The sequence below is a fragment of the Erythrolamprus reginae genome, chromosome 2 (genome assembly GCF_031021105.1).
Source record: "Erythrolamprus reginae isolate rEryReg1 chromosome 2, rEryReg1.hap1, whole genome shotgun sequence".
Classification (NCBI taxonomy): Eukaryota; Metazoa; Chordata; class Lepidosauria; order Squamata; family Dipsadidae; genus Erythrolamprus; species Erythrolamprus reginae.
The window spans coordinates 344,490,071-344,513,580 of record NC_091951.1 but is presented as its reverse complement, the minus strand read 5'-3'; the positions used below and the strand labels follow the sequence as shown (position 1 = coordinate 344,513,580).

The following is a 23,510-nucleotide window of genomic DNA, read 5'->3' as shown; positions in this document are numbered from 1 at the left end:
ATAACGATGATGATGACGATAATAATAATAATAATAATAATAATAATAATTATTATTATTATTATTATTATTATTATTATTATTCTGAGCAGAGACAGGTTACAAGCGGTGTGCCACAAGGGTCTGTTCTGGGTCCTATTCTTTTTAATATGTTTGTGAGTGACATAGGGGAAGGTTTGGTAGGGAAGGTTTGCCTATTTGCCGATGACTCTAAAGTGTGCAATATGGTTGATATTCCTGGAGGCGTCTGTAATATGGTAAATGATTTAGCTTTACTAGATAAATGGTCAAAGCAATGGAAACTGCAGTTCAATGTTTCCAAATGTAAAATAATGTACTTGGGGAAAAGGAATCCTCAATCTGAGTATTGCATTGGCAGTTCTGTGTTAGCAAATACTTCAGAAGAGAAGGATTTAGGGGTAGTGATTTCTGACAGTCTCAAAATGGGTGAGCAGTGTGGTCGGGCAGTAGGAAAAGCAAGTAGGATGCTTGGCTGCATAGCTAGACATATAACAAGCAGGAAGAGGGAGATTGTGATCCCGTTATATAGAGCGCTGATGAGACCACATTTGGAATACTGTGTTCAGTTCTGGAGACCTCATCTACAAAAAGATATTGACATAATTGAACGGGTCCAAAGACGGGTTACAAGAATGGTGGAAGGTCTTAAGCATAAAACGTATCAGGAAAGACTGAATGAACTCAATCTGTATAGTCTGGAGGACAGAAGGAAAAGGGGAGACATGATCGAAACATTTAAATATGTTAAAGGGTTAAATAAGGTTCAGGAGGGAAGTGTTTTTAATAGGAAAGTGAACACAAGAACAAGGGGACACAATCTGAAGTTAGTTGGGGGAAAAATCAAAAGCAACGTGAGAAAATATTATTTCACTGAAAGAGTGATAGATCCTTGGAACAAACTTCTAGCAGACGTGGTTGGTAAATCCACAGGAACTGAATTTAAACATGCCTGGGATAAACATATATCCATTGTAAGATGAAATACAGGAAATAGTATAAGGGCAGACTAGATGGACTATGAGGTCTTTTTCTGCCGTCAGTCTTCTATGTTTCTATGTTTCTAATAATAATAATAATGTTTTATTGTGTGTGGTCCTTGGCACACTGGGCACAGTGCCAAAGGATCTCAGCGAAAACAGAGCCTGTGAGTGCAGCACGCAATTCTCGTGATCTCTGTTTTCAGCTGCGACGGCATCCTGCAACCCTCTGCCAGCAAAAACAGAGCCTGGGAGGGCCCCACGCAACACTTGTGAGTTCTGTTTTCAGCTGCAACAGCATCCTGCAAACCTCTGCCAGTGAAAACGGCCACCATTTTCACTGGCAGAGGCACCGCAGGGTGGTTCTTCCTTGTTTCCACGGCGGCCCTGAAGCTCAGATCTAAGTAGCCTGCAGTACCACATCCTAACCATTGTGCCACCGCAACTCATAAAATCACCTTTCCTTTCTATACAATGTTTTGGCCACTTTCAGATGTGTGGACTTCAACTCCCAGAATTCTCCAGCCTGCCCTAATGGCTAGGGAATTCTGGGAATTAAAGTTCACAAATCTTAAAGCAGGTAAGGTTCTTAAGGACGAAAATCTCCTTTGACTTGAGCATTACTGCTAGCATTTCCTGGATGTAGATGTAGTTTACCTGGTTTACTGATGGTTTCTTGCTAAATATCTTTTTTTAAAAAAAGAATTTCTCAGCCTAGCCAACATCTGTGAGATCTTCTGGTGGCCTCGCATCCAATGAATTAGAAAACATAATTAGAAAATAGAGTAGAGTAGATTAGAGTAGAGTAGAATAGAATAGAAACATAGAAGACGGACGGCAGAAAAAGACCTCATGATCCATCTAGTCTGCCCTTATACTATTTTCTGTATTTTATCTTAGGATGGATATATGTTTATCCCAGGCATGTTTAAATTCAGTTACTGTGGATTTACCAACCACGTCTGCTGGAAGTTTGTTCCAAGGATCTACTACTCTTTCAGTCAAATAATATTTTCTCACATTGCTTTTGATCTTTCCCCCAACTAACTTCAGATTGTGTCCCCTTGTTCTTGTGTTCACTTTCCTATTAAAAACACTTCCCTCCTGCACCTTATTTAACCCTTTAACATATTTAAATGTTTCGATCATGTCCCCCCCTTTTCCTTCTGTCCTCCAGACTATACAGATTGAGTTCATTAAGTCTTTCCTGATATGTTTTATGCTTAAGACTTTCCACCATTCTTGTAGCCTATCTTTGGACCCGTTCAATTTTGTCAATATCTCTTTGTAGGTGAGGTGTCCAGAACTGGACACAGTATTCCAAATGTGGTCTCACCAGCGCTCTATATAGCGGGATCACAATCTCCCTCTTCCTGCTTGTTATACCTCTAGCTATGCAGCCAAGCATCCTACTTGCTTTCCCTACCACCTGACTGCACTATAGAGCAGGTGCAATAGCTAAACCGAATAGCATTTCAGACAAATGGTTGTCCGGTCTCTTCTTTAAAACTTCCAGTGTTGGAGCATCCACAACTTCTGGAGGCAAATTGTTCCTTTGATTAATTGCTAGAAACATAGAAGATTAACAGCAGAAAAAGACCTCATGGTCCATCTAGTCTGTCCTTATACTATTTCCTGTATTTTATCTTAGGATGGATCTATGTTTATCCCAGGCATGTTTAAATTCAGTTCCTGTGGATTTACTAACTACATCTGCTGGAAGTTTGTTCCAAGCATCTACTACTCTTTCCGTCAAATAATATTTTCTCAGGTTGCTTCTGATCTTTCCCAGAATTGTTTTTCACTCTTGGGAAATTCCCCCATTCATCCTATTCTTGGAGGTGAGCTCCACCCACCATGGAGAAAGTTTGGCCATCACTGACCTACAAGGTTCTATTTCTAACTCTGTTCATCTTTTATCTACCAAACAGGCTGGGAAGGAAACAGAAAAGGAAGGTATTAAAGATTTTATATCTCACCTACAAACATCAATAAACATTAAATTTAGAGAGCGAAAACTCAGAGTCCCTTTACTGTGACTGAGTTTTTCAGACTGGAGGGCTAGGGGACGGTACTTGCCTAATATGTAAATTAAACTCAGTCCCTACCAATCAGACTAGAGAATAACCCCACTTTGGACTCTCCTTGCCAAGTGCATTGGAGAATGAAGGAGGAGTCAGCCCCTTGGCCAGCAGATGGCAGCCTAAGCCCACATAGCCAAAGGAGCTGGTCCCAAAAGCAAGAACTTGATTCCAAAGCTGTTAGATTGCTTTGATGCTATCACAACATCCTAGCACAGTGATGGGATGCACCCATTCCCTCCCCCCCCCCTGTGCATTCACACAACCCCCTCCACCGCCCCCCCCCCGCCCCCCCCCCCCCCCCGCTCAAGTGCACATGGTTCATTGAAGCCTGGAATGGTGAAAAAGCAGGCAAACCAGAATTTTGGAAAAATTGACTTCCGGTTTTCTCATTGTGCTGGGTTTTTTTTTGCACTCTGGAGGCTTCATGGAAATGTATCTTTTTCTTTTATGTAGAATGAGAGCATATGCACCCAAGACAAATTCCTTGTGTGTCCAATCACACTTGGCCAATAAAATTAGAAACATAGAAACATAGAAGACTGACGGCAGAAAAAGACCTCATGGTCCATCTAGTCTGCCCTTATACTATTTCCTGTATTTTATCTTACAATGGATATATGTTGATCCCAGGCATGTTTAAATTCAGTTACTGTGGATTTACCAACCACGTCTGCTGGAAGTTTGTTCCAAGGATCTACTACTTTTTCAGTAAAATAATATTTTCTCACGTTGCTTTTGATCTTTCCCCCAACTAACTTCAAATTGTGTCCCCTTGTTCTTCTGTTCACTTTCCTATTAAAAGCACTTCCCTCCTGGACCTTATTTAACCCTTTGAAATATTTAAATGTTTCGATCATGTCCCCCCTTTTCCTTCTGTCCTCCAGACTATACAGGTTGAGTTCATTAAGTCTTTCCTGATACGTTTATGCTTAAGACCTTCCACCATTCTTGTAGCCTGTCTTTGGACCCGTTCAATTTTGTCAGTATCTTTTGTAGGTGAGGTCTCTATTCTATTCTATTCTATTCTATTCTGTTCCTATCATGATTTCTTATTCTGTCCTATCCTTATTCCATTCCATTCACAGCAAATGATGATGTTAGCTAGTTTGGTAATGAAATCTCTGTAAGAAAACAAGCAAGTTCACAGAGAACCCCCGGGCCCCTCCTGTTGACCTACAAATATTCTCCATTGTTAGTCTAGTCCAGTGATGGTGAACCATTATTTCCTCAGGTGCCAAAAGAGCACGAATGTGCTGCTGCGCATGTGCAAGTGCCCACACCCATAATCCAATGCCTGGGGAGGGTGAAAACAGCTTCCCCCGCCTCCTGGAGACCGCAAACAGCCTGTTTCCCAACTTCTGGTGGGCCCAGTAGGCTCGTTTTTCGCCCTCCCCCAGGTTCCAAAGGCTTCCTGGGAGCTGGGGAAGGGTAAAAACGCCCCCCCCCCCAGAAGCTCTCTGGAAGCCAAAAACGCCCTCCCAGAGCATCTGTCGTTCTGTCGGGCTCTCTGGTAGAACCCTCCCAAAAATTCATAGGTACAAATTTCAGACACACACACGTTTGAAAATTCAAAACAATGTTCTTTATAAGGAAAATTCACTTAAAGGAAGCCCTCTTTTGGTATAGCAAAGAGCACTCGTCTCCAAACAAACTGGAAATTTGTACAAGTCCCTTATCAGTTCTGTGATACTTAGCTTGCAGCTGTGAGGCAATTCACAGTCCTTCTTCTTTCACAAAGTGAAACACACTTTGCTCTGGGTTAGTTTCAAAGTGGGGAAAAATCAGCACACAAAGGTCAAAGTCAGCAAGGCAGTCATGAAACACAACGATCAGATAATCCTCCACAATGGCCAAACCCACAGGCTGCTATTTATAGCAGCCTCACTAATTACCACAGCCCCACCCAACCACAGGTGGCCTCATTTTCTTTGATAATAATCTCTCAGTTGTTGTTGCCTATGCATCGCTCTCCGCATGCGTGGCTGTATCATTAACTCTTGTTCCGAATCCAAGGAGGAGCTAGATAATTGATCTCCTTCTGAGCTGTCTGCCCCACTCTCCTCCTCCCTGTCACTCATGTCTTCTTGGTCAGAGGAGCCTTCATCAGCAGATTCCACCGGGGCAAAACAGGCCTGCAGCATGTGGATGTCTCCCCCACATCCACAGTCCTTGGGCCAGAGCTAACCACAACATCTGTGGGAGCCAAAAATCAGCTGGCCGGCACACACATGCACATTGGAGCTGAGCTAGGGCAACAACTCGTGTGCCAACAGATATGGCTCCACGTGCCACCTGTGGCATCCGTGCAACAGGTTCGCCATCACTGGTCTAGTCCCTGGTCTAGTCCACAAGCTCAGGGATTTCCATCCCATCTTTCCTCGAAATCCCAACCCGAGGAGACCCTGTTTTGACACCCTGGAGATCAGCCGAGCAGGGCAACCGAAGATTGTGTGGAAGCCCTACAGCCGAAAATGGTTCCTTCTCAAGACCATGCAGGCTGTGGACTCAGCTGGGAAGTTAAAATAAACATCCTGAAGGAGGCCGATGGAAAGCCACATCTGCATTATTGGCCCACAACCTTCCTGGAGATTCCATGAGGTCACCAGGAGCTCAGCCCCAAAAGAAACTCAAGCCTTATTTGCTGAAGCACCAATGGAGTGTCCTTTTAAGCCAGGGATGTTACGCAGTGCTTGGAACGTCTACATAGGAGGTCCTGCCACGTAATGGACATTTCCTGAAAGAACCCGATCAGCTATGCTGGTGGCCTTACAGAAGGACAGAGAGGGACAATTGTCTCCTCTTCCATGCAAGGAATCTCTGGAAAAAAGGAGAACAGGGATGCTGCAAAGTCGTAAGCTTGAAAATCAGCCATAAGTCACTTTTCCCCCCCAGGGTCGCTGTAACTTTGAACGAATGGTTATAAGTCAAGGACTATTTTACAAGGTTCATTCTATTAAATTAATCTATCTATCTATCTATCTATCTATCTATCTATCTATCTATCTATCTATCTATCTACTTCATCCATTTCTTTCTTTCTATCGGTCTATCTATTATATATATCTCTCTCATGTATGTATGTATGTATTTATGTATGTATGTATGTATGTATGTATGTATGTATGTATGTATGTATGTATGTATCTATCTATCTATCTATCTATCTATCTATCTATCTATCTATCAATCTATCTATCTATCTATCTATCTATCTATCTATCTATCTATCTATCTATCTTTTATCTGTCTGCCTGCCTGTCTATCTATCATCTCTCTCTCATCTATCTATCTATCATCTATCTATCTATCATCACAGAAACATAGAAACATAGAAGTCTGACGGCAGAAAAAGACCTCATGGTCCATCTAGTCTGCCCTTATACTATTTTCTGTATTTTATCTTAGGATGGATATATGTTTATCCCAGGCATGTTTAAATTCAGTTACTGTGGATTTATCTACCACGTCTGCTGGAAGTTTGTTCCAAGGATCTACTACTCTTTCAGTAAAATAATATTTTCTCATGTTGCTTTTGATCTTTCCCCCAACTAACTTCAGATTGCGTCCCCTTGTTCTTATGTTCACTTTCCTATTAAAAACACTTCCCTCCTGGACCTTATTTAACCCTTTAACATATTTAAATGTTTCGATCATGTCCCCCCTTTTCCTTCTGTCCTCCAGACTATACAGATTGAGTTCATGAAGTCTTTCCTGATAACTTTTATGCTTAAGACCTTCCACCATTCTTGTAGCCAGTCTTTGGACCCGTTCATCTATCTATCTATCTATCTATCTATCTATCTATCTATCTATCTATCTATCTATCTATCTATCTATCTATCTATCTATCTATCTATTTTCCATTTCTTTCTTTCCTTCCTTCCTTCCTTTATCATCCATTTCTATCTGCCTGTCTGTCTGTCTGTCTGTCTATCTCACTATCTATCATTTCTCCCTCTCCTATCGGACCAGTTACTTACGGGACCGCCTTCCGCCCCACAAATCCCAGCGGCCGATTAGGTCCCACAGAGTTGGCCTTTTTAATGTAATGGGATTTTAGATTATAGTTTTAACTATTAGATTTGTATACATATTGTTTTTGTACTGTAATTTGTGAGCCGCCCTGGGTCTTCGGAGAGGGGCAGCATACAAGTCTAATAAATAATAAAATAAATAATAATAAATGCCAATGCTATCCATCGACCAATCATCCATTCACCTTCCATCCACTCATCATCTAACCAGCCAGCCATCCTCCATCCATCCATCAACCAATCACCCGTCCATCATCCACCTACCCACCCACCCACCTATCCACCCAATCATCGTCCATCAACCAATCACCCATCCATCATCCACCTACCCACCCACCAACCTATCCATCCAATCATCCGTCCATCAACCAATCATCCATCTACCTTCCATCCATCCATTATCCACTCATCCAACCCCCCGTCCAATCATCTGTCCATCAACAAAATTTTCCGTCCTCCCTTCCTCCTTCCATCCCTCCATCCATCCATCCATCCACATTTGCCATAATTTCAAACCTATGCCGACCTGGTGAATCGGACTTCGCAGATGTTGCACATATACGGCTTCTCCCCCGTGTGGGTCCTCATGTGCCGCGGGAGCTTCCCTGCCCCCATGATGATTTTGTTGCAAATGGGGCACTGCTGGGAAGCTTTGGGTTTGATCTTCCTTTCTTCCGGCCAGCGAGGGAAGACTCGGCCAAAGTGGGCGTTGCTCAGGAAGTTCAGGTAGGCGCTGTAATCGTTTTCAGCCTTGATGTGCCCGAAGGGAGCGGCGGCAGGGTTGGCGAACACGTCCTTGAAGAGGTTGTTGGGGAAGCCGGTGGGAAGTGGCTCCTCCTTCTCCTCTTCCTTGATCTTTTGCTTTTTGATCACCAGGTCCAAGGGGGTATTGTCCACCTGCTGCTCCTCTACTTGGGCAAAGGGGCCGAAATCTCCGTTCCATAGATGGGGGAAGAGCTCAGGCATGAAGGGCGACAGGACCGGCCTGCGTTCTGGAAGGGTCACTTTAGGATAGAGGTTCTCCCTTAAGAGGGATTCAATGGAGAAGTCTCGGATGACACCAAGGGAGCCATTGGAGGTGCCGGATGGAAAACGGGTGGAGAAGACGTCAGCGGTCTCCTGGAAGGGTTCCTCAGGTAGGTCCGGCTTAGCAGGACTTTGGTGACAGCTGAGATCTTGAGTGTCCAATAGATTCCGGTTGGTGAAGTCACCTGCCTCGTCTTCCTCCTCCTCCTCCTCTTCTTCCTCTTCCTCCTCCTCCTCTTCTTCTTCCTCCTCCTTCTTGCCTTCCCCCGCTTCCCCGGGCTGTATAATTTCGAGGCAGACATTAATCACACACGGGATCTCCAGCATCTTGGCCGCGTTGAGGATGTGCTTGACGTTCGCCGCCGTGATGGTCAGAGTTGAGGTGTAGGCAAACTCAAGGATGGCCGAAAGCGCTTCGGGCTTGACGAAGTCGATCTCGTATATGTAGGGCTGGTCCGCTAAAGTGCCCGTCGTGAAGAGTTTTTTAAAATACTGGCTGCAAGCGGCCAGCACGGACTTGTGGGTTCGGTATTCCTGATCCTGCACCAGGAGAATCACGTCGCAAAGGAGGCCATCGTTCCGCTGCTTGTTGAGGCCACAGAGGACTTCGCTGCTGTGGTTTGGGAAGGGGATCCCAATGAGGTCCTCAATGCCATTGGCCATATTCTCCTGCGGTACCCTAGAAAGAGATACAAAAACAGAGACATTAGGTCAAGTTCCCTTAGTTTACTAGGGTGGCGTCGTGGTTAGAATGCAGTATTGCAGGCTAACTCTGCCGACTGTCAGCAGTTCGATCTTGATCGGCTCAAGATTTACTTTAATGTCAGTTGGCGGGCCCCAAGGGAAGAGCCTTCTCTGTGGCGGCCCCGACTCTCTGGAACCAGCTCCCCCCAGAGATTAGAACTGCCCCTACCCTCCTTGCCTTTCATAAACTTCTCAAAACCCACCTTTGTCGTCAGGCATGGGGGAATTGAGATATTTCCCCCGGGCCTATATAATTTATGTATGGTATGTTTGTAGGTATGTCTGCTTAAAAATGGTTTTTTTTAACTATTTTAAATTTTAAATTGTATATTATTAGACTTGTTATGAATTGTTTTATTGTGTTGTGAGCCGCCCCGAGTCCACGGAGAGGGGCGGCATACAAATCTAATTAATTAATTAATTAATTAAAAATAAATAAATAAATGAATATTCCGCTTTTCATCCTTCTGATAAAATGAGGACCCAGATTGTTGGAGACAATATGCCGACTCTGTAAACCGCTTAGAGAGGGCTTTAAAGCACTGTGAAGTGGCATATAAGTCTAAGTGCTATTGCTGTTACTTTTAGACATTTTTTTAAAAAAAGAGCTACTGCTTTGCTAATGGAAGAACCTCTCCCAACAATGTAAATCTCAAGACCTAAAATGGTCACCTGACATCAAAAACATCATCAAAAAAGCACAACAAAGAATGTTCTTTCTACACCAACTCAAGAAGCTCAAACTGCCCAAGGAGCTGTTGATCCAATTCTACAGAAGAATCATTGAGTCTGTCATCTTCATCTCTATAACTGTCTGGTTTGGTTCTGCAACCCAACAGGACCGACACAGACTTCAGGGGAGAATCAGAACTGCAGAAAAAAACACTTGCTGCCAATTTGCCTTCCATTGAGGACCTGTATACTGCACGAGTCAAAAAGAGGGTGGGGAAAATATTTATCCTGGACATAAACTCCTACCCTCAAAACGTCACTATAGAGCACTGCATACCAAGACAACTAGACACAAGAACAGTTTTTACCCAAACGCCATCACTCTGCTAAACAAATAATTCTCTCAACACTGTCAAACTATTTACTAAGTCTGCACTATTATTACTATGAGTTTTTTCTCATTATTCCTATCACTTATTTCCTCCCACTTATGACTGTATGACTGTAACTTGTTGCTTGTATTCTTAAGATTTTTAATAATATTGTTTCCTGATTGCTTATTTGACCCCTATGACACTCATTAAATGTTGTACCCCATGACTCTTCACAAATGTATACAGTGGTACCTCTACTTACGAACTTAATTCGTTCCGTGACTAGATTCTTAAGTAGAAAAGTTTGTAAGAAGAAGCAATTTTTCCCATAGGAATCAATGTAAAAGCATATAATGTGTGAGATTGGGGAAACCACAGGGAGGGTGGAGGCCCTCCCAGGAGATTCCTAGAGAGGCCCCACAGAGGCTTCTCCCCACCTTTCCAACCCTGTTTCCTCCCAGGAGATTCCTAGAGATTCCTAGAGAGGCCTCACGGAAGCTTCTCCCTGCCTTTTCCGGCCCTGTTTCCTCTCAGGAGATTCCTAGAGATTCCTAGAGAGGCCCCACGGAGGCTTCTCCCCACCTTTCCAACCCTGTTTCCTCCCAGGAGATTCCTAGAGATTCCTAGAGAGGCCTCACGGAAGCTTCTCCCTGCCTTTTCCGGCCCTGTTTCCTCTCAGGAGATTCCTAGAGATTCCTAGAGAGGCCCCACGGAGGCTTCTCCCCACCTTTCCAGCCCTGTATCCTCCCAGGAGATTCCTAGAGATTCCTAGAGAGGCCCCACGGAGGCTTCTCCCCACCTTTCCAACCCTGTTTCCTCCCAGGAAATTCCTAGAGATTCCTAGAGAGGCCTCACGGAAGCTTCTCCCTGCCTTTTCCGGCCCTGTTTCCTCTCAGGAGATTCCTAGAGATTCCTAGAGAGGCCCCACGGAGGCTTCTCCCCACCTTTCCAGCCCTGTATCCTCCCAGGAGATTCCTAGAGATGCCCCACGGAAGCTTCTCCCCACCTTTCCAGCCCTGTATCCTCCCAGGAGATTCCTAGAGATTCCTAGAGAGGCCCCACGGAGGCTTCTCCCCACCTTTCCAACCCTGTTTCCTCCCAGGAGATTCCTAGAGATTCCTAGAGAGGCCTCACGGAAGCTTCTCCCTGCCTTTTCGGGTTACAGTTTTGGAGGCTCGGGTTTGTAGAAAATGATTCTTGAGAAGAGGCAAAAAAATCTTGAATACCCGGTTCTTATCTAGAAAAGTTCGTAAGTAGAGGCATTCTTAGATAGAGGTACCACTGTATTTTCTTTTAGGTACACTGAATGCATACACACGAAAGACAAATTTCTTGTGTGTCCAATCACACTTGGCCAATAAAGAATTCTATTCTATTCTAAATAGAGAAGACTTCATCCAACTTATTCCCCACAAATTTAGCACAGCCTGGAACCCAGCAACACACCCAGCTGCCCCGAATCATGGGCTGCAATTCCTGGATTCCCTCCCTCCATCCATCGATCTTAAATCATCACATTTAAGATGAGAGAAGAGGGAAGATGAAGAAATACACGAATCACCAAGGTAGCACAACCACAAAAGGACATGACCACACAACAGATACAAACTTAAAGCAAACTCGGCTGCATGATATATAACTTTAATTAGTTAATGCCTGGAACTCACTACCAGATTTTGAGGTATCATCACCTAACCCCCAAAACCTTACCCTTAAGACTATCCACTGTTGACCTCATCCGATTATTTATTTATTTATTTATTTATTTATTGATTGATTGATTTATTATTGATTTTGTCCAATACACAATGAGGGTTTTAGTGGGTATACACATAGTAAAATACATGATGAAGGTTATAAAGGAGATACTCATAGTAAAATATATCTAAGAAAGAATAGAAGAGAAGATATAGGAATAGAACATTTATTTATTTATTTATTTATTTATTTATTTATTTATTTATTTATTTATTTATTAAATTTGTATGCTGCCCCTCTCCGTAGACTCGGGGTGGCTCAGAGCAGTAATAGAAAAACAATATACAATACAAATCTAATAATTAAAACTAAAAACCCATAATTTTAAAAAACATGCACACGACATACCATACATAAACAATATAGGCCTGGGGAAGCTATCTCAGTTCCCCCGTGCCTGACAACAGAGGTGGATTTTAAAAAGTTTGCGAAAGGCAAGGAGGGTGGGAGCAATCCTAATCTCCGGGGGGAGCTGGTTCCAGAGGGTCAGGGCCGCCACAGAGAAGGCTCTTCCCCTGGGTCCCGCCAGATGACATCGTTTAGTCGACGGGACCCGGAGAAGGCCAACTCTGTGGGACCTAACTGATCGCTGGGATTCGTGCGGCAGAAGGCGGTCCCGGAGATATTCTGGTCCGATGCCATGAAGGGTTTTATAGGCCATAACCAACACTTTGAATTGTGACCGGAAACTGATTCCTAAGAGGTCAGTAAGGGGCGTGCATACGTGCACCAGTGTGCCTTCCGTCCCCTGTCCTAATGTTTCTCTTTTACTACTATCATGTATATAAACATTGTTATATCTTTGCATATTACCAATACATACTTGTCTAAATGAATGAATGAATGAATGAATGAATGAATGAACAAATAAATAAATAAATAAATAAATAAATAGCTGCAAAAGCGCCGCAATTGAAATCAAATCAAGCAGAGTTGTGATTTGGGTTTATTTATTTCATTTATTTATTTGTTTTGTCCAATACACAACAATACACAATGAGGGTTATAGAGGATATAACCAGGTAGAATGTATTAAAGGGGGAATAGAGGAGAAAATAAAGGAGTGAAATATAACTATGATTGAATTGTAGAAAAAGATATAGGTATAGAAGAGAAGATATAGGAGATATAGAAGAGCAATAGGACAGGGGACGGTAGGCACTCTGGTGCACTTATGTACGCCCTTTACTGACCTCTTAGGAACTTGGTGAGGTCAACCGTGGATAGTCTAAGGATAAAGTGTTGGGGGTTAGGGGATGATACTACAGAGTCCAGTAGTGAATTCCATGCTTTGAAAACTCGATTACTAAATAAATGCTAGATACTACATTTACTAGATAAATGGTCAAAGCAATGGAAACTGCAGTTTAATGTTTCCAAATGTAAAATAATGCACTTGGGGAAAAGGAATCCTCAATCTGAGTATTGCATTGGCAGTTCTGTGTTAGCAAAAACTTCAGAAGAGAAGGATTTAGGGGTAGTGATTTCTGACAGTGTCAAAATGGGTGAGCAGTGTGGTCGGGCAGTAGGGAAAGCAAGTAGGATGCTTGGCTGCATAGCTAGAGGTATAACAAGCAAGAAAAGGGAGATTGTGATCCCCTTATATAGAGCGCTGGTGAGACCACATTTGGAATACTGTGTTCAGTTCTGGAGACCTCACCTACAAAAAGATATTGACAAAATTGAACGGGTCCAAAGACAGGCTACAAGAATGGTGGAAGGTCTTAAGCATAAAACCTATCAGGAAAGACTTCATGAACTCAATCTGTATAGTCTGGAGGACAGAAGGAAAAGGGGGGACATGATCGAAACATTTAAATATGGTAAAGGGTTAAATAAGGTCCAAGAGGGAAGTGTTTTTAATAGGAAAGTGAACACAAGAACAAGGGGACACAATCTGAAGTTAGTTGGGGGAAAGATCAAAAGCAACGTGAGAAAATATTATTTCACTGAAAGAGTAGTAGATGCTTGGAACAAACTTCCAGCAGACGTGGTAGATAAATCCACAGTAACTGAATTTAAACATGCCTGGGATAAACATATATCCATCCTAAGGTAAAATACAGAAAATAGTATAAGGGCAGACTAGATGGATCATGAGGTCTTTTTCTGCCGTCAGTCTTCTATGTTTCTAAAGTCGTATTTTTTACAGTCGAGTTTGGAGCGGTTAATATTAAGCTTGTATCTGTTGTGGGCTCTTGTGTTGTTGTGGTTGAAGCTGAAGTAGTGTGGTTGACAGGCAGGACGCTGCAGCATATGATCTTGTGGGCAATACTTAGATCGTGTTTGAGGCATCTTAGTTCTAAGCTTTCTAGACCCAGGATTGTAAGTCTAGTTTCGTAGGGTGTTCTGTTATGGGTAGAGGAGTGAAGGGCTCTTCTGGTGAAATATCTCTGGACACTTTCAAGGGTATTAATGTCAGAAAAGGCCTTTGGCATTTTTTTGGAACCCAGAATTGCTCCCGATGGAACCCCCCCCCAAAAAAAAGAACTGCGGAGGAAAATTAATATTAATTTCTTCCTTTGACGTGGGATTCCCTCCCCCAGCCCGCCAACCATGGCTTTAATCTGCTCTTCGGGGACTTTCCAATGTTAGTTTAAGGAGGCTGGGTAGGAGTTTTGCTACTCGCTGCAGAAAGGCCCCCGCCTTGCTGTGTCCTTCAAAGCCCTCCACCATCTTATCACACACATACACACAAACAAACACACACACCCTGGCATTTTCCCTCCCCTTCTGTGGTCTCCTCCATCTGCTCTCCTGCTTTTATCTCGAGGGCTTCTAGCAAACAGGACCGCCTCCCATTATTCTCCGGAGACTGTGGTCCCTTCCCACCTTCGCTTCATCAACCCTCCCACTGGAACATCAAAACATCCCCCACATTTTGTCCTTTTGACATCTGCCCCTCCACCCCCACCCGCTTGGAGTGCACAACGGAGAGTTAGGACCTGCATGGCTTCTTCCCTTTCGAGACATACTGCATATCTCAGATGCTATTTTGGAGGAGCTCTACTCAGATTCTCAAGCCGTGGTGCTTCTCCCGCCCCCCGAAAGTGCTTTTTCAATAGGAAACTGATCCCTTGCCGTTCAATCTTTGACTCCAGGAGTTGTAGGTGCTTTTTAAGAAGAGATTGGACAACCGCTTGTCTGAAATGGTGTAGTAGGGTTTCTTGCCCAAGTAGGGAGTTGGCCTAGAAGACCTTCAAGATCTCTTCCACCTCTGTTATTCTATTCTGCCTTGTCCTGTCCATTCCATTATTCCATTTTATTCTATTCCATTATTCTATTAGAAACATAGAAACATAGAAGACTGACGGCAGAAAAAGACCCCATGGTCCATCTAGTCTGCCCTTTTACTATTTCCTGTATTTTATCTTACAATGGATATATGTTTATCCCAGGCATGTTTAAATTCGGTTACTGTGGATTTACCAACCACGTCTGCTGGAAGTTTGTTCCAAGGATCTACTACTCTTTCAGTAAAATAATACTTTCTCATGTTGCCTTTGATCTTTCCCCCAACTAACTTCAGATTGTGTCCCCTTGTTCTTGTGTTCACTTTCCTGTTAAAAACACTTCCCTCCTGAACCCTATTTAACCCTTTAACATATTTAAATGTTTCGATCATGTCCCCCCCTTTTCCTTCTGTCTTCCAGACTATACAGATTGAGTTCATTAAGTCTTTCCTGATAGGTTTTATACTTCAGACCTTCCACCATTCTTGTAGCCCGTCTTTGGACCCGTTCAATTTTGTCAATATCTTTTTGTAGGTGAGGTCTCCAGAACTCTATTCTATTTCCCTTCCCTTCCATTATTCTATTCTATTCTATTTCCCTTCTATTCCATTATTCTATTCTATTTTATTCTATTCCACTCCATTCTGTTCTATTTCCATTCCATTATTCTATTCTATTATTCTATTCTATTCCTATTCTGTTTCCTTTCCATTATTCTATTCTACTTCCATTCCATTCCATTCCTCTATTCTATTCTGTTCTATTCTATTTCCATTCCATTATTCTATTCTATTTCCATTATTCTATTCTATTCTATTTCCATTCCATTATTCTATTCTATTCCATTCCATTCTGTTCTATTTCCCCTTCCATTATTCCATTCTATTTTATTCTATTCTACTCTATTTCCATTCCATTATTCCATTATATTCCATATTTTCTATTCCATTCCCTGTTCTATCCTATCCTATCACATAACCATTGCAGCAACCTCAGAATCATCGGCTTGAATAAGCTGGCCTGGCCCCATGTCCAAAGAGGGCCCTAACCACGGTCGACTACGCCTGCCTAACCGAAAACAGGCTCCACTGAGTTTGGTGTGACTTACTCCCAGGTAAGTGGGTAGAGCAGCCTTCCCCAGCCAATAGTTTGCTTGCAGCTTACAATAAGTAAAATAATACTTATTAACATTAAAATTCCATTGGGGCCCAGATTGGAGAATTTGTGGGGTGCAAAATGTTTACTTCTTCCTAGGGGGGCATAACAGAAAATAATTGAGAAGCACTGGGCAAGAACAACGTATCTTTTCGAGAACACGCCCAAAACACGATTTGAGTATTGCCCACAAGATCATATGCTGCATTGTCCTACCGGTCAATGACTACTTCAGCTTCAACCGCAACAACACAAGAGCACGCAACAGATCCAAACTTAATACGAACCGCTCCAAACTTGACTGTAAAAAATATGATTTCAACAATCGAGTTATCGAAGCGTGGAATTCATTGCCGGACTCAATTGTGTCAACCCCTAACCCCCAACATTTCTCCCTTAGACTCTCCATGATTGACCTCTCCAGGTTCGTAAGAGGCCAGTAAGGGGTGTACATAAGTGCACTGGTGTGCCTTTCGTCCCCTGTCCAATTGTCTTTCCTTTCTCTCACTTATCATATATATTTTCTTTCTTTCATATATCCTCTCCTCTAAGTTCACTTTACCCTTATATATATTACTACATGTCTATTTTTCTTCCTATGTATTTATGCATTGGACAAATGAACGAACGAACGAACGAACGAACGAACGAACGAACGAACAAACAAACAAACAAACAAACAAACAAACAAACAAACAAACAAACACCAGCTAAGAACAAAAACCAGTTGTCTTACTGGTATCGCCGTGGTTAGGAACTGAACTTAAAACAAGCCAGGAGGACAATCCGCCCACCGTTTCTGGTGGGCCCGGAGACCTAATATTATCCTCCACCTACCTTGCCAGCAACTATCACAATTGCCACCTGTGTTTTCTGGCTACACATGAAAGAGCGGTGTTTTCCAATCCTCCGCCCAACTTTCAGAGCTTGAACTTTCCGCTTTTGAAAGTCTTGCGTTTTGATGCCTCCTTACTGATTTATTGGCATCCTGCTTTTATTTAATTCTATGCAACTAGATTTACAATCTTAGGTTTAGAAAGCTTAGAACTATGCTGCCTTAACACAACCTAAGCATAGCCTATAAAATCATCTGCTGCAACGTCCTTCCTATCAACGACGACTTCAGCTTCAACCACAACAACACACGAGCACACAATAGATGCAAATTTAAAGCCAACCGCTCTAAACTCGACTGCAGGAAATACGACTTTAGTAACCGAGTGGTTGATGCCTGGAACTCAATAGCAGACTCTGTAGTATCACCTAACTCCCAAAACTTTACCTTTAGACTATCCACTGTTGACCTCATCCGATTTCTAAGAGGTCAGTAAGGGGCATGCATAAGTGCACCAGAGTGCCTTCCATCCCCTGTCCTAATGTTTCTGTTTTACTAGTATCGTGTATATGAATATTGTTGTGGTTAGCTCTGGCCCAGCTCCTGCCCCAAGGACTGTGGATGTGGGGGAGACATCCACATGCTGCAGGCCTGTTTTGCCCCCCCCGGTGGAATCTGCTGATGAAGGCTCCTCTGACCAAGAAGACATGAGTGACAGGGAGGAGGAGAGTGTGGCAGACAGCTCAGAAGGAGATCAATTATCTAGCTCCTCCTTGGATTCAGAACAAGAGTTAATGATACAGCCATGCATGTGGAGAGCGATGCATAGGCAGCAACAACTGATATATTATTATCAAAGAAAATGAGGCCACCTGTGGTTGGGTGGGGCTGTGGTAATTAGTGAGGCTGCTATAAAGAGCAGCCTGTGGGTTTGGCCATTGTGGAGGATTATCTGATCGTTGTGTTTCCTGACTGCTTTACTGACTTTGACCTTTTGTGTGCTGATTTTCCCCCCTTTGAAACTAAACCAGAGCAAAGGGTGTTTCACTTTGTGAAAGAAGAAGGACTGTGAATTGCCTCACAGCTGCAAGCTAAGTATCACAGAACTGATAAGGGACTTGTACAAATTACCAGTTTGTTTGGAGACGAGTGCTCTTTGCTATACCAAAAGAGGGCTTAGTTTATTTAAATAGGCGTTGATTGCTTACCTGAACGCCTCTTCTCGTACGGTGAGCGGGTACAGCAGTCACACGGGTTGCTCATGTCCAATCCGGTGGAACTGAGCCTAGTATTAAAAAAGCTTGCCGGATCCGCCCCTTCCCCAGAATTCGCGAATCCATAGACTAGGCTCAGTTGTGAAGCTCTGTAGTGTTCAACTCTCATTGTTAGAGGAAGAAAGATATAGAAAGGTAAAGAAGACACATACAAGGGCGGGAAGTGACTGCTGTACCCGCTCACCGTACGAGAAGAGGCGTTCAGGTAAGCAATCAACGCCTATTCTCCGTACTGAAGGAGCGGGTCCAGCAGTCACATGGGACATACCCAATAGATGGTCCCTAGGGTGGGATTAGCTTGCTATCGTGTGAGATAACGGATTGGAGTACCCTTCTGCCGAAGGCAGCGTCCGCTGAAGCGTAAGAATCAATCTTGTAGTGCCTGATGAAGGAATTTGGCGAGGCCCAAGTGGCTGCTTTGCAGACCTCCTCCAACGGGGCTTGAGTCGCCCAAGCGGCCGAGGTGGCTGCGCTCCTGGTGGAATGCGCTGTGATGTTCCTTGGAACTGAGAGGGAGGCCGACTCATAGGCCTTAGATATAGTCCCTCTGATCCAACGGCCTATTACTGTTGAAGACACTTTGGCCCCCATGACTCTGGGATGATAGGCTACAAAAAGTGCTTCTGACCTCCGAAAGGGTCCTGTGCGTTGGATATAGATTCTCAGCGCTCTGGTGAGATCCAGGGTGTGCCATCTAATTGCCAAGGGATGGTCTCGTTGGAGGCAGAAGGAAGGGAGGACAATATCCTGAGATCTGTGGAACATGGAACTGACCTTGGGTAAGAAGGTGGGGTCCAGTCGCAAGACTACCTTGTCCTGATGGAATTGGCAAAGGTCCTGCCTGATTGAGAGGGCAGCCAGCTCCGAAATGCGTCGAGCAGAGGTAATAGCCACCAGGAATGCTACCTTAAAGGATAGGTACCTGAGGGACGCCGATTTTAGGGGTTCGTATGGTGCCTGCGTGAGGGAATGGAGAACCCGTGGCAAATCCCATGATGGGTACCTGTGGACCTTGGAAGGTCTGAGGTTGGCTATGCCCTTGAGGAATTCCTGAACTTCAGGGAAGGATCGGAGAGGCTGTCTGCGGGGACCTCCTAGGACAGATGAAATGGCTGCCAGATGACGCCGGAGGGTGCTGGTGGAAAGTCCTTTATGGAAGCCTTGCATAAGGAAGGAAATTATTCTGTGTATGGGGATGCACAGAGGGGAGAGACCTTCCTGTAGACACCACTGGTGAAACTTGGACCACGTGTGGTCGTAGATTCGATTGGTCGAACCCCTTCTGGCTTTTAAAATGACCTCCACTGAATCGGGGTCATGACCACGCAGCTCTAAATCTCTCCTGATAACAGCCAGGCGGTGAGGTGGAACCACTCCGGGTCTGGATGGAAAGAGGCCCCCTGCCGCAGCATATCCCCCGAAACGGGGAGTCGCCAAGGGTCCTGGACGGACAGCTGTTGGAGATCCGCGAACCAGGGCCGGCGGGGCCAGTGAGGGGCGATTAGGATTACTCGGGCCCTCTCGGTGAGGACCTTGTGAATCACGTCCGGGAGGATTGGAATTGGAGGAAATGCGTAGAGTAGGCCTGGAGGCCATGGACTCCGGAGGGCATTGATTGCTTCCGCTCCCGGGGATGGAAATCTGGAATAGAAGCGAGGGAGTTGGGCGTTCGCATTGGTCGCGAAGAGATCCAGAATTGGTAGGCCGAATCTGAGGGTGATTTGATGGAACAGGTCTTGATGGAGGTTCCATTCTCCTGGGTCTATCGTCGCCCGGGATAACCAATCCGCCTGGACGTTGAGACTCCCCGAGATGTGATCGGCTAGGAGCGACTGGAGATGTTTTTCCGCCCAAAGGCCCAGCTTGAGAGCCTCCCTCATGAGAGCCTTGGATCTCGTGCCCCCCTGTCTGCAAATGTGGCTTTTCGTGGCAATGTTGTCGGTGAGAATGAGAACGTGCCGGTTGGGAATGCGAGGAGAGAAATGCTTCAGAGCCAGGGAAACGGCTCTTAACTCTAGCCAATTGATTGGCCTGGAAGCTTCCTCCGGGGACCACGTGCCCTGGGCTATCATCCCCTGGGCGTGGGCGCCCCATCCCGATAGACTGGCATCTGTGGTGATGACAAATTGATCCGGGCACCTGAACGGGGATCCTCTGTCCATGGCCGGAGACTTCCACCACTTGAAGGATCTGCGAACACTCAGTGGGATGACAATGCGTCGATTTGAGTTGCTGTGCCCTGATCTCTGAAAAGGTAACAGGAGCCACTGGAGATCCCTAGCATGAAGGCGAGCCCAGGGAATGATGCCTATGCATGACACCATCTTCCCCAAAAGGGAAGATAGAGTGACTATGGAAACTGAAGAATTAGATAAAATGTTAGAAATTAACTCCACTATACTGAGTTTTCTCTCGGGAGAGAGAAAAACCTGGGAAGATTCTGAATCAATAATGGATCCCAGGTGAGAAATGGATGTGGAGGGTTGGAGGTGGCTCTTATCAAAGTTGATGGAAAATCCATGGTCCCGAAGGACTGACATGGTGACAGAAAGGTCTGTTTTCACTTTCTCTAGGGAGTTCCCATGAATTAAAATATCATCAAGATAACATAAAATGTGGATGGGAAACGCCCTGATATAGGCCGCCAGGGAGCCCAAGAGCTTTGTAAAGACCCGAGGGGCCGAGGAAAGGCCAAATGGCATCGCCCTATACTGGAAATGCCTGCCTTGAAAGGAAAAACGTAAAAATTTTCTGTGGCATTTGGCTATAGGAATGTGAAGGTAGGCCTCAGTGAGGTCTAAGGAGACCATGAAATCTCCCGAGTGAATGGCGGCCAAAATAGAAGACAAGGAGTGCATCTTAAACTTCCTATATTTGATGAATAAATTTAGTTTCTTTAAATCCAAAATAGCTCTCCAACCTCCGGAGGACTTTGGAACCATAAATAGGATGGAGTAAAAACCTAGGCCCTTCTGACCGGAAGGGACCGGTTGAATGGCTCTGATGGACAATAGATGAGAAATGGCCTCCTCCATACGGTTACAATCTGAGGATGACCTGGGAGAAGGGCAGGAAATAAAACGTTTAGGGGGAGGAGAAATAAATTCTAGAAGAAGGCCTGTTTGAACAGTGTCAATGACCCAAGGGTCCTTGGAGGTGAGACGCCAATTAGAGGCGAAATGAGCTAGGCGACCCCCTATGGGAATAGAGGTAGGATTACCATCTAGGTTTTTTTGAAGCCCTGTTAGAGGAAGCTCCCCTTTGGAAGCGAAACCCTCTACCCCTGGAGTTCCTACCTTGGGAACGAAAGCGGGGGGAATACTGACCTGGAGATCTCTGGTAGGAAGCCGCTTGATCTTGCTGGCGCCCTGAGCGACGAAAGGACTGCGTTTTGGTAGCCTTTTTTGTGGTTGGACCCAAAACTTTCTTCTTGTCCGTGGTTTCCGTGAGGAGTGGATCCAGAAGATCACCGAAGAGAAGGTCGCGCTTTAAGGGACCCTGGGATAACTGCCACTTTTGGCGAACTCCCGCTTGCCAAGGGCGAATCCATAGGAGTCTTCTTGCCGTAGTAGAAGCTGCAATAGCCTTAGCAGAAAACCTAGTAGATTGCAAGGTGGCATCAGCCACGTACTGGGCAGCTGCAAAAACCTTGTTGAAGTCTTGTTGACCTCTCAAGTCATCGGGAGGAATATGCTGTTGAAGTTGGCGAAGCCACAGCAGCATGGCTCTGGAGAAAAAGGAAGCCGCTGCAGAGCTTTTAGTGGCCCAGGAATCAGCGGTGAATCCTCTTTTGAGCATTTGCTCAATGCGCTTGTCCTCTGGGCGAAGGACTTCCTCCGCCTCGCCTGGCACAGCCGCTGCCGAGTGAAGAATCTTGACAGGTTCATCCGGTTTGGGAAAGGATAGAAGCTCTTCATAGGAAGAGGAAAGTTTGTACAACTTTCTGTCCTTGGTGGAGGGATTAAGGCCAGAGGCTGGAAATTCCCACTGTTTGAGTAAAGCATCTTTAAACAACTTAGGCATAGGAATTACCTCATTATCCTCCTGTTCCTCTGTGAAGTAAGGTAAATTCTCCTCCGGGGGATCAGTGGAAGTGGAGGCTTGTTTCTCCTGGGCCGCTAATCCCGTAGAAATTCTAGCTTTGAGGAGGAGAGATTTGAATAATTGAGAAGGAAAAATAGTAATAGGAGGAGGAACCTTTATTTGGGATTCCTCATCATCTGATAGGCCTTGAAAGGCATCCTCATCATCCTCTATATCCTCATATTCATCCTGGGAGGAATCTGAATCATCCTGAATAGGAGCTCTGACCGCTGGGGGAGAACCCAAGGGGCGGGAGGAGCGAGAAGGAGGAAGAGGTAAGGGAAGCTCATTGATGGTGGAGAGTTTGGCATCAATGGCTTTGGACAACACAGCAAAAATAGACTGGAACTCAGGAGGTAAACTGGAAATGTCAGCAGAAATGGCAGAAGAATCCCTAAAGGCCTGGGAGGATCCTGGCTGGGGGGAATCTTCAATAATATCTGGTTCCTCTGGACCTATGCCCCATAGGTTAGGTTGGGGTCTGTCTAGGTTTGGCTCATCCAGAGATAACACAGGGACCCCAGAAGGAGGCAGACTAGAAGCCTCTGGGGGGTCTTGACTACTGATTACTTGGGCCTGCACTTTCAAACGTTTTGCTGATTTGTCATGGATTTTTTGTAGGGCTAGGTCCCTTCTCTTCTCGGCCCTGGTGACCTTGGTCGGGGGGCGGGCCCCAGGAGAAGAGGAGGAAGAGGCCTGGGGGATACTAGTAATTTCATCGCCTGTAGGCCTGGCCTCTCTGGGACCTTTAGTTGTGCCTCTCTTGGGAAAAGTAGCCATAGTCTGACAATTAACAGAAGACAAGGCTGAGCCAATAACTGAATAATAAGGAGAAGAATTTCAAGGACTTCCCAAGAGGAAAGGATCCTGCTTCGAGGCCTCGAAGCTGCTGAAACTTGAGGACAATCTGGGCAAACCCAGAGTTCGTGCCCCCAAACCCAGCGGGGCCAGCCTCCCTAAACTTTATAATTAAGTAAACCAAGGCACTCTGGTTGGAGGCTTAGCCGGTGGAGAATTTAGCCTGGGACCCCCAAGGCCCGCTCCGGGATCCACGCGGTGGACTGAGGCCTACACGGCTGGCAGGGGGCCAACACGAGAGGCCTAGATTTAAAAAGGGCGTGAAGGCCTTCGCGCCGAAAAAGATCGCTGCGTAAAATTTCTTAAAGGGGAAGCGATCGACTAAGTCCAGGAGACTAGAAGGCGTCTCACTCCGCAGGAGGTATTTCTTAAGCCCTTAAAT

The 23,510-nt window shown here is 44.9% G+C and overlaps 1 protein-coding gene across 2 annotated transcripts in view; it reads right to left on the bottom strand.

The window, feature by feature from the left end:
* ZBTB7C (zinc finger and BTB domain containing 7C) overlaps positions 1-23,510 on the bottom strand; it is a 143,222-nt gene that overhangs the window by 4,143 nt on the left and 115,569 nt on the right. For both annotated transcript variants that reach the window (XM_070743598.1, XM_070743597.1), the window contains exon 2: positions 7,643-8,821. In XM_070743598.1, coding sequence (XP_070599699.1) covers positions 7,643-8,805 — 1,163 coding nt within the window. In that variant the 5' untranslated portion in view covers positions 8,806-8,821. The remainder of the gene's footprint in view (positions 1-7,642; positions 8,822-23,510) is intronic.